The 15,549-nt window shown below is 45.5% G+C and overlaps 1 protein-coding gene across 1 annotated transcript; it reads left to right on the top strand.

The window, feature by feature from the left end:
• The first annotated feature begins 4,673 nt into the window (after positions 1-4,673).
• On the top strand, positions 4,674-15,316 carry Rbx1 (ring-box 1). The gene is made up of 5 exons (XM_050128271.1): positions 4,674-4,815; positions 6,611-6,689; positions 9,567-9,637; positions 13,028-13,113; positions 14,073-15,316. Exons 1-5 carry the CDS (start codon positions 4,738-4,740, stop codon positions 14,083-14,085), a joined length of 327 nt encoding a protein of 108 aa, XP_049984228.1. The 5' UTR covers positions 4,674-4,737; the 3' UTR covers positions 14,086-15,316.
• The last annotated feature ends 233 nt before the right edge of the window (positions 15,317-15,549 follow it).

Raw genomic sequence — 15,549 nt, 5'->3', positions numbered from 1 at the left:
CCTGCCATAGACCAAAGCAACTTCTTTATTAACAAGTAGTAATAAAATGTATTCACAGCATACAGAGGGAATCCCACATCAAATACAGGCCTCAAATCCATTTTTTAGAAAAGATGATTACCCTAAACAGTCTTGCCTGGTAGGTTGATAGTGTGGCACAGACTATTCACAGTGAAGTAACACTGTTTTAATCTGTTTGTTTATTTTTTATTGTTTTTGTTTTTCAAGACAGGGTTTCTCTGTAGCTTTTGGAACCTGTCCTGGAACTCGCTCTGTAGACCAGGCTGGCCTCAAACTTACAGAGATCCACCTGCCTCTGCCTCCCGAGTGTTGGGATTAAAGGTGTGCGCCCAGCTGAAGTAACACTGTTAATAACTACTCTTCCCCAGCAGCTTATCCAGACCGTGACAGCATTTATAAAGGAAAGCATTTAACTGGGTTCAGAGGTTTAGTCCATTATCATTGTGGGAAGCAGGGCAGAATGCAGGCAGACATGATGCTGGAGCAGGAGCAGAGAGTTCTACATCTGGATTGGCAGGCAGCAGGAGACTGACACACTCACTGATCAGGCTTGACCATTTAGGACCTCAAAGCCTGCTCCCAGTGACACACTTCCTACAACAAGGCCACACGTCCTTGTAGTGCCCCTGTGGGCCTACTGGGACCGTTTTTATTCAAACCACTATAGTGTGCTCAACTAAACTCAATTCACTACTTAGTTGAGGAAAACCTTAAACTTCTGCTACTCTTGATTTCACATTCTGAGTGATGGGACTAAAGATACATACTACTAAATTTTGTTTTTGTAGTACTGAAGATTCAACCCAGGGCTCTGTTTTTTGTTTTGATTTGTTTTTCAAGACAGGGTTTCTGTCTGTAGCTTTTGTTATCCTGCAACTTGCTCCGTAGACCAGCCTGGCTTCAAATCAAGAAATCCTTCTGCCTCCACCTCCTAAATGCCCGGATTATAGGTGTTTGCCATAGGAGGCAGAATTTGAAATCAGTGTCTGCCTAACACCAAGTCTGTCTTGGGTGTGCTGACTACACCTCACCTCACCTTTACAGCCTGTAGTGGCAGCATCTACAGTCCAGAGTAGGTTTTAGTTAGACTGTAGGCAGACATCCCTTTTTTCATCTCCTTTCTCCCCCCAAAAGGGAGGAGGACTCTGCCACCTGCTACTGTTTTCAATTTGTTCATTGTTCTGCTCTGTCTTTAGAACCCCAGTTCTATTTTTTTTGTTTTGTTTTATAAGACAAGGTTTCTCTACATAACAATCCTAGATGTCCTGGAACTCAGTTCTGTTGACCAGGCTGGCCTTGAACATACAGAAATCTGCCTGTCTCTACCTCCTGAGTACTGGGAGTAAACAAATATGCCATCACCACCCAGCCTCTTCCCTCTCTTCCTAAATCTTTGTATAGTAAGGGATGACACTGGTCCCCTAATTCTCCTGCCTCTCCCTTCCAAGTACTGAAGTGACAAGCATGTACCACCACATCCAGATATATGAGACTTATACAGTTATTTGTTTGGTTTTTCGAGACAGGGTTTCTCTGTATCCTAGCTGTCCTGGAACTAGTTCCGCATAGATCAGGCTGGCCTTGAACTCCCAGAGTTCTGTCTTCCTCTGCCTCTCAAGTGCTGGGATTAAAGGCATGCGCTGCTGAAACCATCACCTGGCGAGACTTCTCTAGTTTAAAGGAGCCCTGAGAACTGTGCATACTGGCAAACACCTTTAAAACCATCACTTGGGAGGCAGAGGCAGGTGGACCACTATGATTTTGAGGATAGCCTGGTCTACAAAGAGAATTCCAGGACAGCAAGGACTACATAGGGAGAACCTGTCTTAAAAATATTAACTAAATAAGTGAGCCCTTAAAACCATCCAAATCCCATTCTAGTGCTGCCGCAGCAAAGGAATGGCTACTTAGTGCTGCTTCCGTCTTACATTTCTATAATCTATTCTTCACAAAGATTACAAACTGAAAAGTTAAATAAAGCTGGGTGTGCTGGTGCGTGCCGTAATCCCCTTTCATGTGAGGGTGGAACAGGAAAATTCCAGATCAATATAAACTCCATAGCAAGACTCAGGCTTCTTTAATCCCAGCATTTGAGAAATAGAGACACACAAATTTCTTGTGAGTTCAAGGCTTGCCTGGATTACATAGCAAGTTCCAGGACAGCCAGAGCTACATAGAGAGACCTTGAATCAAAAAGGCCAGCTTGTCTTGTAAGCATGAACATGGGTTCAAATCCCATAACCAACTGCAATGAATCTGGGGCTCACCACTCAGTCTGCCCAGCCTTCAAGGCCAATGAGAGACCCTGTCTCAGAAAACCAAGTGAATATCTTCCCCTCTGGCCCAGTGCATGCACACACAAATAAATGAAATAAAAAGAATAAATGAGATAAGAAGAAATACAGGTATAGGAAATCAGTTGGTAGAGTGTTTGCCTGACATAAAACCCCTAACTTCAATCTCGGCACAGCCTTTAATCCCAGCACAGGTGCAAAGACACTTGCTCATTAACAGAACACATGAAACATGGTCCCATTAGTGAGTGTGCCTCTGGCCTAGTGAATATGTAGCAGGGAACAAAAATCTGGACAAAGATATGTAGGCTGAGGACCTAAAAGTAAGAAGAATAATCTCCTGAGTAAATTGGGAGCATGGGGATCATGAGAAAGGGTAGAAGGGAAGGGGGGAGGAAGGGAAGGGACTAGATTTAAATATATAGCTCCATAAAACAATAAAAATATATAAAAGACTTAAAAAAGAATAATAATCAACAGGCTTATTCCTGATGAGAACGTTTCTGGTTCAGACTGCGGACAGGTTGGAAAGGATGAGTTTTTTGTTTGTTTTTTAAGATTTATTTATTATGTATACAACATTCTGCCTCTGTGTCTGCCTGCACGCCAGAAGAGGGCACCAGATCTCATTACAGATGGTTGTGAGCCACCATGTGGTTGCTGGGAATCGAACTCAGGACCTCTGGAAGAACAGCCATTGCTCTTAACCACTGAGCCATCCTCTCCAGCCCAGCCAGCACTTTTATAGCATTTTTTTAAAAATTATTTTTATGTGCAGTTGTGTTTTGCCTTCATATGTGTCTAATCTTGGAATTACAGAGAGTTGTGAGCTTCCATGTGGGTGCTGGGAACCAAACCTGGGTCCTCTGGGAGAGCAGGCAGTGTTCTTAACAGGGCAGGCTGGAGAGAAGGCTCAGAGGTAAAGAGCACTGGCTGCTCTTCCAGAGGTTGAGTTCAATTCCCAGCAACCACATGGTGGCTCACAACCATCTATGATGAAATCTGGTGCCCCCTTTTGATATGTGGTCAGAACACTGTATACATAATAAATAAATAAATAAATAAATAAATAAGAAGAACCCAAAATTTAAAAGACCTGGTACATAAAGATAATTGTTGAATGATGGATAAATATGTTCTCAATATCTTAATTAACTATGGATTTCTGCATCCCCATAGAAGGTTGGTTAACACATAATAAATCAATGACAGCTTTAACATGGGAGGTAGAACTTGGCAAACACACACATCCCGCAAGACTCTCACACATTTTCTTTGAGTTAAAGCTGTGGTGCTGTTTCTGGATTTATTGCTCTGCTCAGCGATGGCATCGGCATCACACTCCATTACCCTCCAGTAAATATCTCTTTCAAGAGGATATGTGACATTTCAGATGAACCTCTTTGTTGTCATGTTGTGGGGACCGGAATACAACAGCCTCCTGCTTTGGCCTCCCAAGTCCTAGGATTAACGGACAAATAAAAACAGAGAAAATTCAAGGTGATGTATTCCAGCCATGCCTCTGCTAGTGTAGGAGATAAAACCACGGAGGCCTGGACTACACATGGGAGCATGACATAAAGTCCATGTTGTTTCGCTCGATGGAAATGACGTGTACGATTATCAGAATGCCTCACCCAAATTCAAGTTCCGCCACTACAGATGAACTAGCTTAACTGTAGCACAAGCAGGAAAATTCGGATAGGAAATGGGGAGAAAGGGAGGACCATTTAGGACTGGATGGTTAGGAGAGGCAATATGGCATCTCCCAGGCTCCCAAGCGTTCTCCATCTCTTCCTCCTCGTGAGAAGGGGAAGAAGGCAGAGCTGCAGGATTAGGTCGGAGACAGAACACACGGGCCTCTTCTCTCCTCACGAAATCACTTCCCACACTGACTGGGAACTCAGCCGGGGCCCGGGCCCTGGCAAGCCGGGCCGCAGGCCTCCTGGACACGGCCACGACCAGGGGAAGACGCGTGTGGAGTTTCGGGTTTCCACAGAGCCGCCCACGCCCCTTCCATCGCAGCCTGGCGGGGGCAGCGCTGGGGCAACGGACCAGCTGTAGGTCCAGGCAAAAACGAGGTGAGCAGCCGCCGCCCCAGATGAAGGCGTGAGGCCAAGGGGCTTCCCTGAGGACGAGCGGCGTGAGAGCTCGCGGACATTCCCACCGGCCGCCTCCGCCTCCCGTCGCTCGGCCCCGCCCGGCCCCGCCTCAAGCTCCCAGAGCCGCCTCCCCAGCTGAGGGCCAGAGGAAGCCTCACCTGCGCCTTTAAGGGGCGTGACGACAGGCCCCGCCCCTCCTACCCGCGCGCGCCAATAAGGGGAGGGACGCGGGAGGAGGAGCCCAGTGTGCGGAGCGGGAGGGGAAATTGTGAGCCGACGCGCAGGCGCAGTGGCCCGGCGAGGCACAGTGTGTTTTCAAAATGGCGGCAGCGATGGATGTGGATACCCCCAGCGGCACCAACAGCGGCGCGGGCAAGAAGCGCTTTGAAGTGAAAAAGGTTGGCTCTCGCCAGTACCTTCCTCAGGGAAACTAGCGAGGCGCGGATATGGTTGGCAGGCCTGAGGACGAGCGAGGCGCGGGGGAAAGAGCTTCGGCTCAGGGCGGTCCTAGGGACCGGGTACCACGAAAGGAAGCTGGAGGGCGGGCCTTAGCATTGATCGGCGTGACGGCGGCCCACTAGCTGAGGCCATATTAGTTTCTCTGGGAAAGCTGAGGGGCCAATCGCGGAGCTGCTTACTGAAACACGCGGGCTCGACTTCCTTGCGGGAGCCAAGCGCTTGAGCTGTCACTAAAGTGACTGAGAGGTGGGGGAAGGACTGGGTGGGGTGGGTGGAATGGATACTCGCAGAGACTGCGGCGGGTGGAGGATGGGGCAGTGCGGAGAAAGCTGGGAACGAGCGATCGCACCGCACGGGAGCCTCTGAGAAGCCCCGCCGTGCCCTTGCCCCGCCCCTTCCTGGATCCCTGAGTCTTTTGACTCCCGGGAGACCTGGTTTGGGGCCTCGATTGTATGGAGGACTTCATTAGCCTCGGAAGGCCTAGTCTTCGTGTGTAAGACTTGGTTCTCCCGAGGTGTCTACTGCTTGTCACATAGCTTCTGCCAGTCCCATATACTTCTCTAATGCCCGGATGGATACCTTTCTATCAAAAATCAGTAACTAAAACGCTTGGTGGTCTTTCTTTTAAAAGCAAGCCCAGGAGGAAAGTGGGGTACTAGTTATTAATGACTTGAGAACGAACAGGAAAGTGGAAATGCGGGACGTCTTTTTACACGCTCTTCTCCTTCATGGTTTAGCAGTCTGGGAAAAAAGGTGTCGGTTCCTACCTAAAATTACATAAATCTGTTCAAAATGAGGATCTTGACGTTGGGCAGATGTAGTTTAGGAACGTGTCGCGGAGCACACTCTCCACCCCACCCCCTTCTTTGGGCGTCTCATTGCTGCTCTTTACAGCCAGCAGCCATGTTGAAGAAGAATCAAAAGAATCGGTTTTTCCTCCCACTCGATGTGGCATGTGGTAGTGTAGAAGTTACTGAACTTCTGAGAGCTGAATTTGAAAGAAGTGAGGGAAGTCACATCAGAGGAGCCCTTAAGAGGGGTATCTGGCAGGGTGTGTGTATCACTGCAGAAGCAGGTTGATCTATGTTTAGATTGACTAGAATTAATAGTTAATATTACTAGACTTAATAGTTTGGACATATAAAAGTTGAGAACATCGGAAAAGAAAATTGTAGTGGCTTTTACTTTGCCATGAAATTAATCTGGTTAGATTTAAGTGATGACCTTGTTCCGTGTTCTGACACTGAAGGTAACTAGCTGTCCAGCTTATCCCACGATTATCCTCTCTATGATCCAGTCATCTTAGTCATTGTCTTCACCTCCCTGCTCCTGTCCAAACTGCCTGAAGAGCAGGTGCTTCTGCAGATTTCGAGTCTGTCCTTCCACAGCTGCCAGGGAAAGCTGCTCGATAAGTTTGTACTTCATTAAATCTAAAGCAGGTGTTTTAAAAAGTGTTTCTAATTTGCTTACATTGGTTTGGCTAGCTAAATTATTTTACGCTATAGACAGAAAATTGAAGAATCCCATGTTCATATATTCCATATTTGGGTGAATGAGGAAGCATACATATAGTTTGCTGTTGTCCTCCGACGTAGTACAAATAGTATAATCTAAAAACATTCTTGGATAATCCCTATGGCCAAGGAGTTGGTAGCTGGAGCTGAAACCTGAAATCCTGATGAGTCTCATCCATTACAATGAAAATGCATTATTTCCCCTCTTTTCTCTTCTCAGTGGAATGCGGTAGCCCTCTGGGCCTGGGATATTGTAGTTGATAACTGTGCCATCTGCAGGAACCACATTATGGATCTTTGTAAGTAACTCAGGGAGGATGGGAAGAAGTTGGAAGGTTACAGAAATGGTGATCATCCTGGTGTGACTGATTTTTTTTTTTTCTTCACGAGTGGAGCAGGATCAGAACCCTTGGGTACTTGTGCATCTCATCCATTGGTGTGTTTGAAATGGATTGTTTTGGTTTGGTTTTTGAGATACGGTTTTTATGTGTAGCCCTGGCTGTACTAGAACTCACTGTTAAGTTAAATAGTTAAAACTAATTTGCCCAAAGTTCCTATCAGCCATCTCAAATAAGTGATGTCTTGGAGGCAAACTCAGCCCTCAGAATAGTCATTGTAAAGCCAACAAGTTCCTATTCAGAATGAGTTGTAGGAAGAGTTGACATTTCTTCCCATCTTGTACAGACACCAAGACAAAAATAGTGAAAGAAAACGACCTTTGAAAGTAGGTACCTAAGTGTATCCCTGTGATCCCAGCGTTTGGGAGGCAATGGCAAGAGTATTGGGCCAGTCAGGGCTAGTTTGAGCTAGTTTTAATCTGATCTAGGTTTTGTTGGGTAAGATTTACAGTCACAGGCTGGAGGGATGGTTCAGCTGTTAAGAGCACTGGCTGCTTTTCCAAAGGACCCAGGTTTAATTACCAGCAATCACACGGAGACTTACCATGTTCCGTAGCTTCAGTTCCAGGAAATTCAATGCCCTCTTCCGGCCCTGAAGGGTACAAGACATATTCTAGTACAGGCATAACATGCATACATATTAAATAAATAAGCAAGTAATTATAAAGAAAATTTACTGTCTGTCATACATAATCTCAAATTCTATCTACATCTGTGTGTGTGTATCCCCCACATTCTCCACATTTACACATGCACACATAGGTTATTGGCAGTTCTTTCAGATATTCCCAAGATATACTCTAGTACCCCTTTATGTCTGTCATTTAATCAGGTGGTTATTTACTACTTTAGCATGTTATCTAAGCCGGGCATTGTGGCGCAAGCCTTTAATCCCAGCCGTCAGGAGGCTGGCTGTTAGATCTCTGTGAGTTCAAGGCCAGCCTGGTCTATGAAAGTGAGTTCCAGGACAGCCAAAGATTACACAGAGAAACTCTTATCTTGAAAAACAAAACTAAGGCCGGGCGGTGGTGGCGCACGCCTTTAATCCCAGCACTCGGGAGGCATAGGCAGGCGGATCTCTGTGAGTTCGAGACCAGTCTGGTCTACAGAGCTAGTGCCAGGACAGGCTCCAAAGCCACAGAGAAACCCTGTCTCGAAAAACCAAAAAAAAAAAAAAAAAAACTAATATATAATAAAATTCCTCTGAATATTTGCTAGATGGATAGCAAAAACCAAATGGTGTAGCAGTCTATGATCACTGCAACTTGGAAAGCACATGTGCCGTTTGCTGGTAGTTGTTGCTGGCTCACAGTTTCTCTAAACTTTGACTTATTCTTTTTGTGGGTTTTTGCTGTTGTTGTTTTTGATTGTTTTTGTTTTGTTTTATTTTCTGAGACAAGGTTTCTCTGTGTAACAATCATAGCTGTACTGGTACTCATTTTGTAGACCAGACTGGCCTCAAACTCACAGAGATCTGCCAGCCTCTGCCTCCTGAGTGCTGGAATTAAAGACACGTGCCATCTCCACCCACCTCCACCTGGCTCTGAGCATGGCAACTCTTAAGGAAAACATTTAATTGAGGGAATTTACTTACAGTTTCAAAGGGTCGGTCCATTATTATCATGGCAGGGAGCATTGTGGCATGCAGGCAGACATGATGCTGCAGGAGTAGCTAAGAGTTCTACATCTTGCAGGCAACAGGAGGTCAACTCAGACACTGGGTGGTATCCTAACATAAGAAACCTCAAAGCCCACCTCCACAATGACAAACTTCCATCAATAAGCCATACCCACTCGAACAAAGCAACACCTCCTAATAACACCACTCCCCATGACATTATGAGGGCCAGTTACATTCAAATTACCACTGTGGTAGAACCAGGAGGATTAGGAGTTCAGAGTAATCCTTGGCTACATAGCAAATTCAAGGCAGCTTGATTTTATACATGCAGATAGGTAGGTAGGTAGGCAGACAGACAAAGAATTTATGAAACCCTCTCTCAAAAAGAACAAGAAGTCATTCAGTGGTTCCTTCTGGCTCCACCTCTGAACTGATGGGGGAAAGGCCTGTACCACTTGGTCTTATAGGGGCAGGGTGTCATTGTTTTTGCTTGAGACAAGGTCTCACTGTACAGTCCAGGCTGACCTGGAACTTAACAGATATCTGACTGCCTCTGTCTCATGAGTGCTGGATTTCAGGCGTGAGCCCCAGGCCTAACCCTAGTAAATTCTTGACTGTGAAGCACAGACCTTAGACTCTTCCAGGTGGCAAGCAGACTATGTGTTACTGTGTTTCTGAACAGCAGACTCAGTTCTGTGATTTCAGGGACTTGGCTTCTCATCTCTCTGAGGAGTGGGGAAAAGTCCAACCTTAAGACTGATGTCCCAGTAATGCCTAGCCTTTCTGCTTCCTATCTGCTAGCCTGGTACAGTTGTACCAGAATAAGGAGTCTTTCCTAAACTTTTTGTTTTTCAGAAGGAAGATTTTATTTGGTTGACATCTTCAGTAACACTTTGTAAATGCATTGCTGCTTCTCCTGAAATGGCCTTGAAATGGTCTTGAAAATTATTAGGGGGAACGAATGAGTAATCCTAACTGGTCTCAGACTCGCAGACATCCTCCTGCCTCTGCCTACCAAATCCTGGGATTATAGATGTGAGCCACTGCACAGCCCTCTCCACTGGTTAATGGCCAGTTAACCCTCTTGAGGACTTGGCTGGCCAGGTTGGAAACTACTGCCCCCAGGTCCAGTGATGCTTTTGCTCTTGTTCCCACAGGCATTGAATGTCAGGCCAACCAGGCGTCTGCTACTTCTGAAGAGTGTACTGTTGCGTGGGGAGTCTGTAATGTAAGGAACCATCTTTACCTATGCCTGTGACTTGTGCATGTGTGGCCGCTTCTCCTTTTTTTTTCAGTCTTGAAAATTATTAGGGAAAATAATTGAGTAGCCCACCTTTCTCCAAAAGGTATACAAATAGTAAAGACAAATTTTAAATCCTTACAGTATTAAATTTAACCAGATAAGCAGTAGTTATTACAAAGGAAAAATAGTTTGTCTTAATTATTATTAAGTGGGCCTTCTTTCCTATGCAGTGTTTTGAGTATTCATCTACTTTCAGGGATTTTCTTCAAAGCTGAAAACTGTCTTGGGAGAATATCTGTACCTTCTCAACAGAACTTTTTTTTTTCTTTTTCTAAAGATTGCTTATTTATGTATATGAGTACATGTTGGACTTCATCCCAGAAGAGGGCATCAGATTCCATTAGAAATGGTTGTGAACCACCCTGTGCGGGCTGGGAATTGAACTCAAAACTCAGAACCTCTGGAAGAGCAGCCTGTGCTCTTCACCACTGAGCCACCGCTCCAGGTCCTCAACAGACCTTCTAAGGGAAGTGTCTAGGGTGTGTGTGTGTGTTTGTTTGTGGCTCCTGCCGGAAATATTTAATGAGGCAGTGTTGACTGGATGTCCAGCTTTGCACGTGCCACAGCTGTGAAGGAGATGAGACAGCAAATATAGTATTTCTGGCACGTTAAAAATTCATCTATAGAACTGTAGTCTTGGTTACAGGAGTTAAAATTGCTCTGACCCTTCAGACCCTGACTACACAACTTCCATTGTGACGCGGAGTCATGGAGTATGGGCTCAGATCACCCTGTTTCTCTCTTACTAGCTAAGTGACTTTGTCAGATCCTCTAACATCTCTAACCCTGGGTTCCCTCAGGTAAAATATGGCTAATAGTAAAAGTGTAAACAGGATTAAATGATTTAACTTTTGGTTTTTTCAAGACAGGGTTTCTCTGTCTAACAGTCCTACCTGTCCTAGGACTCACTCTGTAGACCAGGATGTCCTCAAGCTCACAGAGATCCTTCTGCTTTTGCCTCTCGAGGGCTGGGATTAAAGGTATGCGCCACCACCACACAGCTTAAGTGATTTAAAACTTTTAAAAAGTGTTTAGAGGGCCAGTGAGATGGCTCAGTGGATACGGGGCCTTGCTGCCCAGCTTTGTGAGCTGAGCTTGAGTTCTAGAACACATGGTGGAAGGGCAGAACTGACTCCTATAAGTTGTGCTAACCTAAACACGTGTACGTGCCCAAAGCAAGTAAACTACTTAGAATGGCTCCCAGGACATAGTAAGAAGAAATATTTAAGAAAGCTACAGGGAGACTAGAAAGATGGCTCCGAGGTTAAGAGCACTGCCTGCTCTTCCAGAGATCCCAGGTTCAATTCCCAGCAACCACCTGGTGGCTCGCAAACATCTGTAATGAGATCTGGCCCTGTTTTGGCCTACAGGCAGACATACAGACAGAACACTGTATATATAATAAATAAATAAATACTTGAAAAAAGAGATTAAAAAAAAAGCTACAGGGAGGTGGTGACACATGCCTTAAATTCCAGCTTTCAGGAGGTAGAGTTCAAGGCCAGACTGATCTATAAATCAAGTTCCAGGACAACCAGGGCTATATAGAAAAACCATGTCTCTAGAAACCAAAAAGGGGGAAAAAGAAAGCTAACTGTGAGGGGTCAGCAGTTAAGGGCACATACTGCTCTTCCAAAGAATCCATAATTCAGTTCCCAGAACCCAAATCAGGCTGCTCAGGACCACCTGTGATTCCAGCTCAGGGAATTGGACACCTCTGGCCTCTTCAGACACCTGTACACGCCCACTCTGGGCACCTGCACACACCCTCTCTAGGCTCCATCACACACTGCGGGCATCTGCACACACTCACTGTAGGTACCTGCACACATCCACTGCGGGCACCTGCAAATGCCCACTGTAGGCACACTCTCACACAATTAAAAATAATGGCCTTTAAAAGAAAGTTAAATGGCCTGGCGGTGGTGGCGCACGCCTTTAATCCCAGCACTTGGGAGGCAGAGGCAGGCAGATCTCTGTGAGTTCGAGACCAGCCTGGTCTACAAGAGCTAGTTCCAGGCAGGCTCCAAAACCACAGTGCTGTGCCAGAAACCTCCAGATTAGGCTACAGTGCTAGTTCTGAGTCTTGTGAGAACCAGCTCTGTAAATTAGACAAGTCATTTGTCTGGGGTTCAGTTTCCTGTCTGTAAAGAACAGATAGTAATATCTGTCACGCCTGCTTGCCAGGGTTGCAGTAGGCTCGAATGAGGTAATAATGTCAACTTCTTCCATAAACCTGGGCTGTAAATGTGCCCTTGGTAAATTGTACTGTCTGCTGAATATACTCTTTACTGCATTTTAAATTAAGACAAAGAAAGATGGGGTTCATTTGCATTGAAACCTAATTCACACACACTTTGCCCTTGAACACTTGCTATTCTGTGGGGTTAAGCCCCATTCTGTAGGATACTTAGCAGGGAGGTGGTAGCTAAAGACAGGTCTCTTGCCTGTCTTTGAGTGAACTGTCCCCAGTACCTAGATGTTGCCGGAAGTGTCTCCGGCTCTGCCTCTTGGAAATTCTGAGGGGGCTTTTTGTTTTGTTGCTTTGTTTTTTTTAGACATGGACTCCTACAGCTCAGGTTGGTCTTGAACCAGGTGTTTAGCTGAGTGTGACCTCACCACCTTACAAGTGCTGGGGTTATAAGCATGCAGAAATTCTGGTTGTTTTGGATGTTCAGATTTTTGTTTGTTTTTTCATGATGAATCATGTCAAGAGTCTGAAGGGGCAGAATCTAGTAAGAGTTGTGGCTGTGAAAGAACAGTTGTCTCTCTCGCATTTGAAGCCTGTGGTCGGGACCCTTTCTCAGGAATGCAGAAGTATCTATCCTGTTAGGGGCTGGAGAGGTGGCTCAGCTCAGCGGTTAAGAGCATTGCCTGCTCTTCCAAAGGTCCTGAGTTCAATTCCCAGCAACCACATAGTGGCTCACAACCATCTGTAATGAGACCTGGTGCCCTCTTCTGGCCTGCAGGCACACATGCAGACAGAATACTGAGAATACTGTATACATAATAAATAAATCCTTTAAAAAAAAAAAAAAGAAGTATCCTGTTAACAGCTTTGGCACCCAGGAGCCGCATTCCCGCAGAGTTCTCACTGTTACAACATACTCCTATGCTCCCTGATCATTCATTTCTTTAGTGATAGGGGCATGCCGTGTGTTGCAAATGTCCTTATCAATAAGAAGAGTTCAAGATGTTCTGTGGGATGTTGCCCTCTCCTCCACGGCTGCCCTGTCCCCTGTTATCCCCACACACAGCCAATGACTGTTGACTGTGGTCTCTGAAGTGACGTGTAACGCCTGTCTTCTCTTTCAGCATGCTTTTCATTTCCACTGCATCTCTCGATGGCTCAAAACGAGGCAGGTGTGTCCATTGGACAACAGAGAGTGGGAATTCCAAAAGTAGGTGTTCCTCCTTGTTTGGGGTTCTAAGTGTGGGTCTTCTAGTTGAGGTCATTCTCCTGCTGGCCTCAAGCTGAAGGCAGCTGGAGTGGTGGAGCACACACACACCCTTGTTTGTTTAATTTATTTGAGATAAGGTCTCTCTAAGTAGCTCTGGCTGTTCTTGAACTGGCTCTGTGGACCAGGCTGGCCTCAAACTCAGAGGCTCATTTGTCTCTACCTCCCTAGCAATAGGATTAAAGGTGTGTGCTGCCATGCCTTATTTTTAGGGAAGCTTTGAGAAGATAAACAGGGATTAGCCAGCATTTTGCAGAGTTTTTTCAGACTGCTAGGTCTGTCAAGGTGAAAAAAATGGGAGTCAGAGTTAAGCAGGGCGGTGGACTCTTCTTGAGACAGCATCTCATTCTGTAATTCAGGCTGGCCTCAAATTCATTAGGACCCTCCCACCTTAGCCCTCCAAGCAAGGTGCCTCAAGTGCCAAGTCCCTTTGGCTTCACTCAGCTGATTGATTCTGATACCAAACCTACAGCTGCTTGATCACATTTTTATTATTAAACAAAGCTAAACCAGGCGTGGTAGTGAATGCCATTGACCCCAGAACTTGAGTTCAAGGCCAACTTAGCCGATGGAGTGAGTTCCTAGACTTCCAGGGCTACACAGAAGAGAAACCCTGTCAGGAAAAACAAACAAACAAAAAAAGTGTTTAGTGGGCTTTAGGGTCTTATACTGTTTTTGTTTGTTTGTTTGTTTGTTTTTTCTTTTGGTTTTTCGAGACAGGGTTTCTCTGTGGCTTTGGAACCTGTCCTGGAACTAGCTCTGTAGACCAGGCTGGTCTCGAACTCACAGAGATCTGCCTGCCTCTGCCTCCCGAGTGCTGGGATTAAAGGCATGAGCCACTATTGCCCAGCTAGGGTCTTATTCTCCAGCATCCTCATGAGGTCGTTTGTTTTGTCTTTCAGGTATGGGCACTAGAAAAGACGCTCCCTAAAACTTACCCATGTGTTACTCGTGTAGCGACTCACCTTCCTGTTAATTATAAATTAGATAGAACTATGGTTTTTTCTTTCTTTTGTCTTCGGTGTTTGCTGTTCCCACAGCCATATTGTATTTTGTGTCGAATAAAGTCGTTAAGTTCAAGAATGGTTGCTGTCTTATGTGTGTGGAAAGTGTGACCTTGAGAAGGGGCCTCTTCAGTGCCACATACAACCTCAGAAAGTGCACTGTTCATTATCAGAACAGAGGTGTCCTGCAGGTGCATCATCACAAGGTCACGAGGAACCTGTTAAAGTCTGGAACTGTGGGTCACTTGTCTTTCTTCTGAGATAGCACCAGGCCGCTGAATGAAGAAGGACATGGCCCAGCCAGGTCTGCTCAGGCCCTCTCCTGAGGGGCCTAGGATTGAGGAATGTGCTTGGTGAGCTCTGAAACACTGCAGGTCAGTGCTGATATGTATGGCATGTTGCATTCTCTAGTTTAGGGAAAAACTTTTTTAAAAAATTGTACTATATGATCTTGGCTGTTGGTAGAGCGGTTTTAAACTCTTTAAACATTGTCTGGACAGATTGTAATTCCATGAGTTTATGCCTGTTGTAATCCCAGGCACTTGTAAACCCTGGTACTGGGATTCAGAAGAAAAGGAGCCCTGGAGTCCAAGAGCAGTTTGTATGCTGGCACATGTAGTAGGCATGTTTGCCCAGGCCCTGGGTTCAGTTACTGACAGACCTAAATAAGTAAAAGAATGTTCAGCCGAGCAGTGGTGGCACAAGTTTAAGGCCAGCCTGGTCTACAGAGTGAGTTCCAGACAGGCTCCAGAGCTACACAGAGAAAACCTGTCTCAGAAAGAAAAAAAGATGTTCAAACTGAATTAACAAGAGCTCAAGTTTCCTTCAAACATGCTGGCCTTGAAAGGAGTTGCCATCCTGATGCTAAGTCAATGGCTGAAGCCTACTGAGAAACTGTTTTGGTGCCGTGGTTTTTAGCAGCTAATGGTTCTTGAAATCCTCCTGGGAGGTTTGCCTTCAGTGCAACGCCAAGTGAAAGCATTCTTCTTTGACTTTAGTAAAGCCATGCATGGTCAGATGAAGCAGATTTGAGGCTCTACCTGGCTCCTGTTGTCAGAAAAGACTGCAAAAATGTGGAACAATACTGTCATTTTGTTTGTTTGTTTTCAAAGTTAATTTTAATAAAAATGTTTATGTTAATATGTGATGTATCTGGTTTGGTTTATTCGTTTTGGTTTTTCAAGACAGGGTTTCTCTGTAGTAGCCATGGCTATCCTGGAACTCACTCATCTTTGTAGACCAGGCTAGCCTCTAACTCACAGAGATCCACCTGCCTCTGCCTCCCAAGTGCGGAATTAAAGGTTGCGCCAACACTGCCCAGTTTACATTTTTGCTTTTTAGCAGATACCTTTTTCTTTTTATGGGTAGCAATGTA

The sequence above is a fragment of the Alexandromys fortis genome, unplaced genomic scaffold (genome assembly GCF_014885135.2).
Source record: "Alexandromys fortis isolate MF-2015 unplaced genomic scaffold, M_Fortis_MF-2015_v1.1 scaffold_290, whole genome shotgun sequence".
NCBI classification, from domain to species: Eukaryota; Metazoa; Chordata; class Mammalia; order Rodentia; family Cricetidae; genus Alexandromys; species Alexandromys fortis.
Note: the sequence above shows the minus strand (reverse complement) of the source record. Positions and strands in the feature narration are given on the sequence as shown.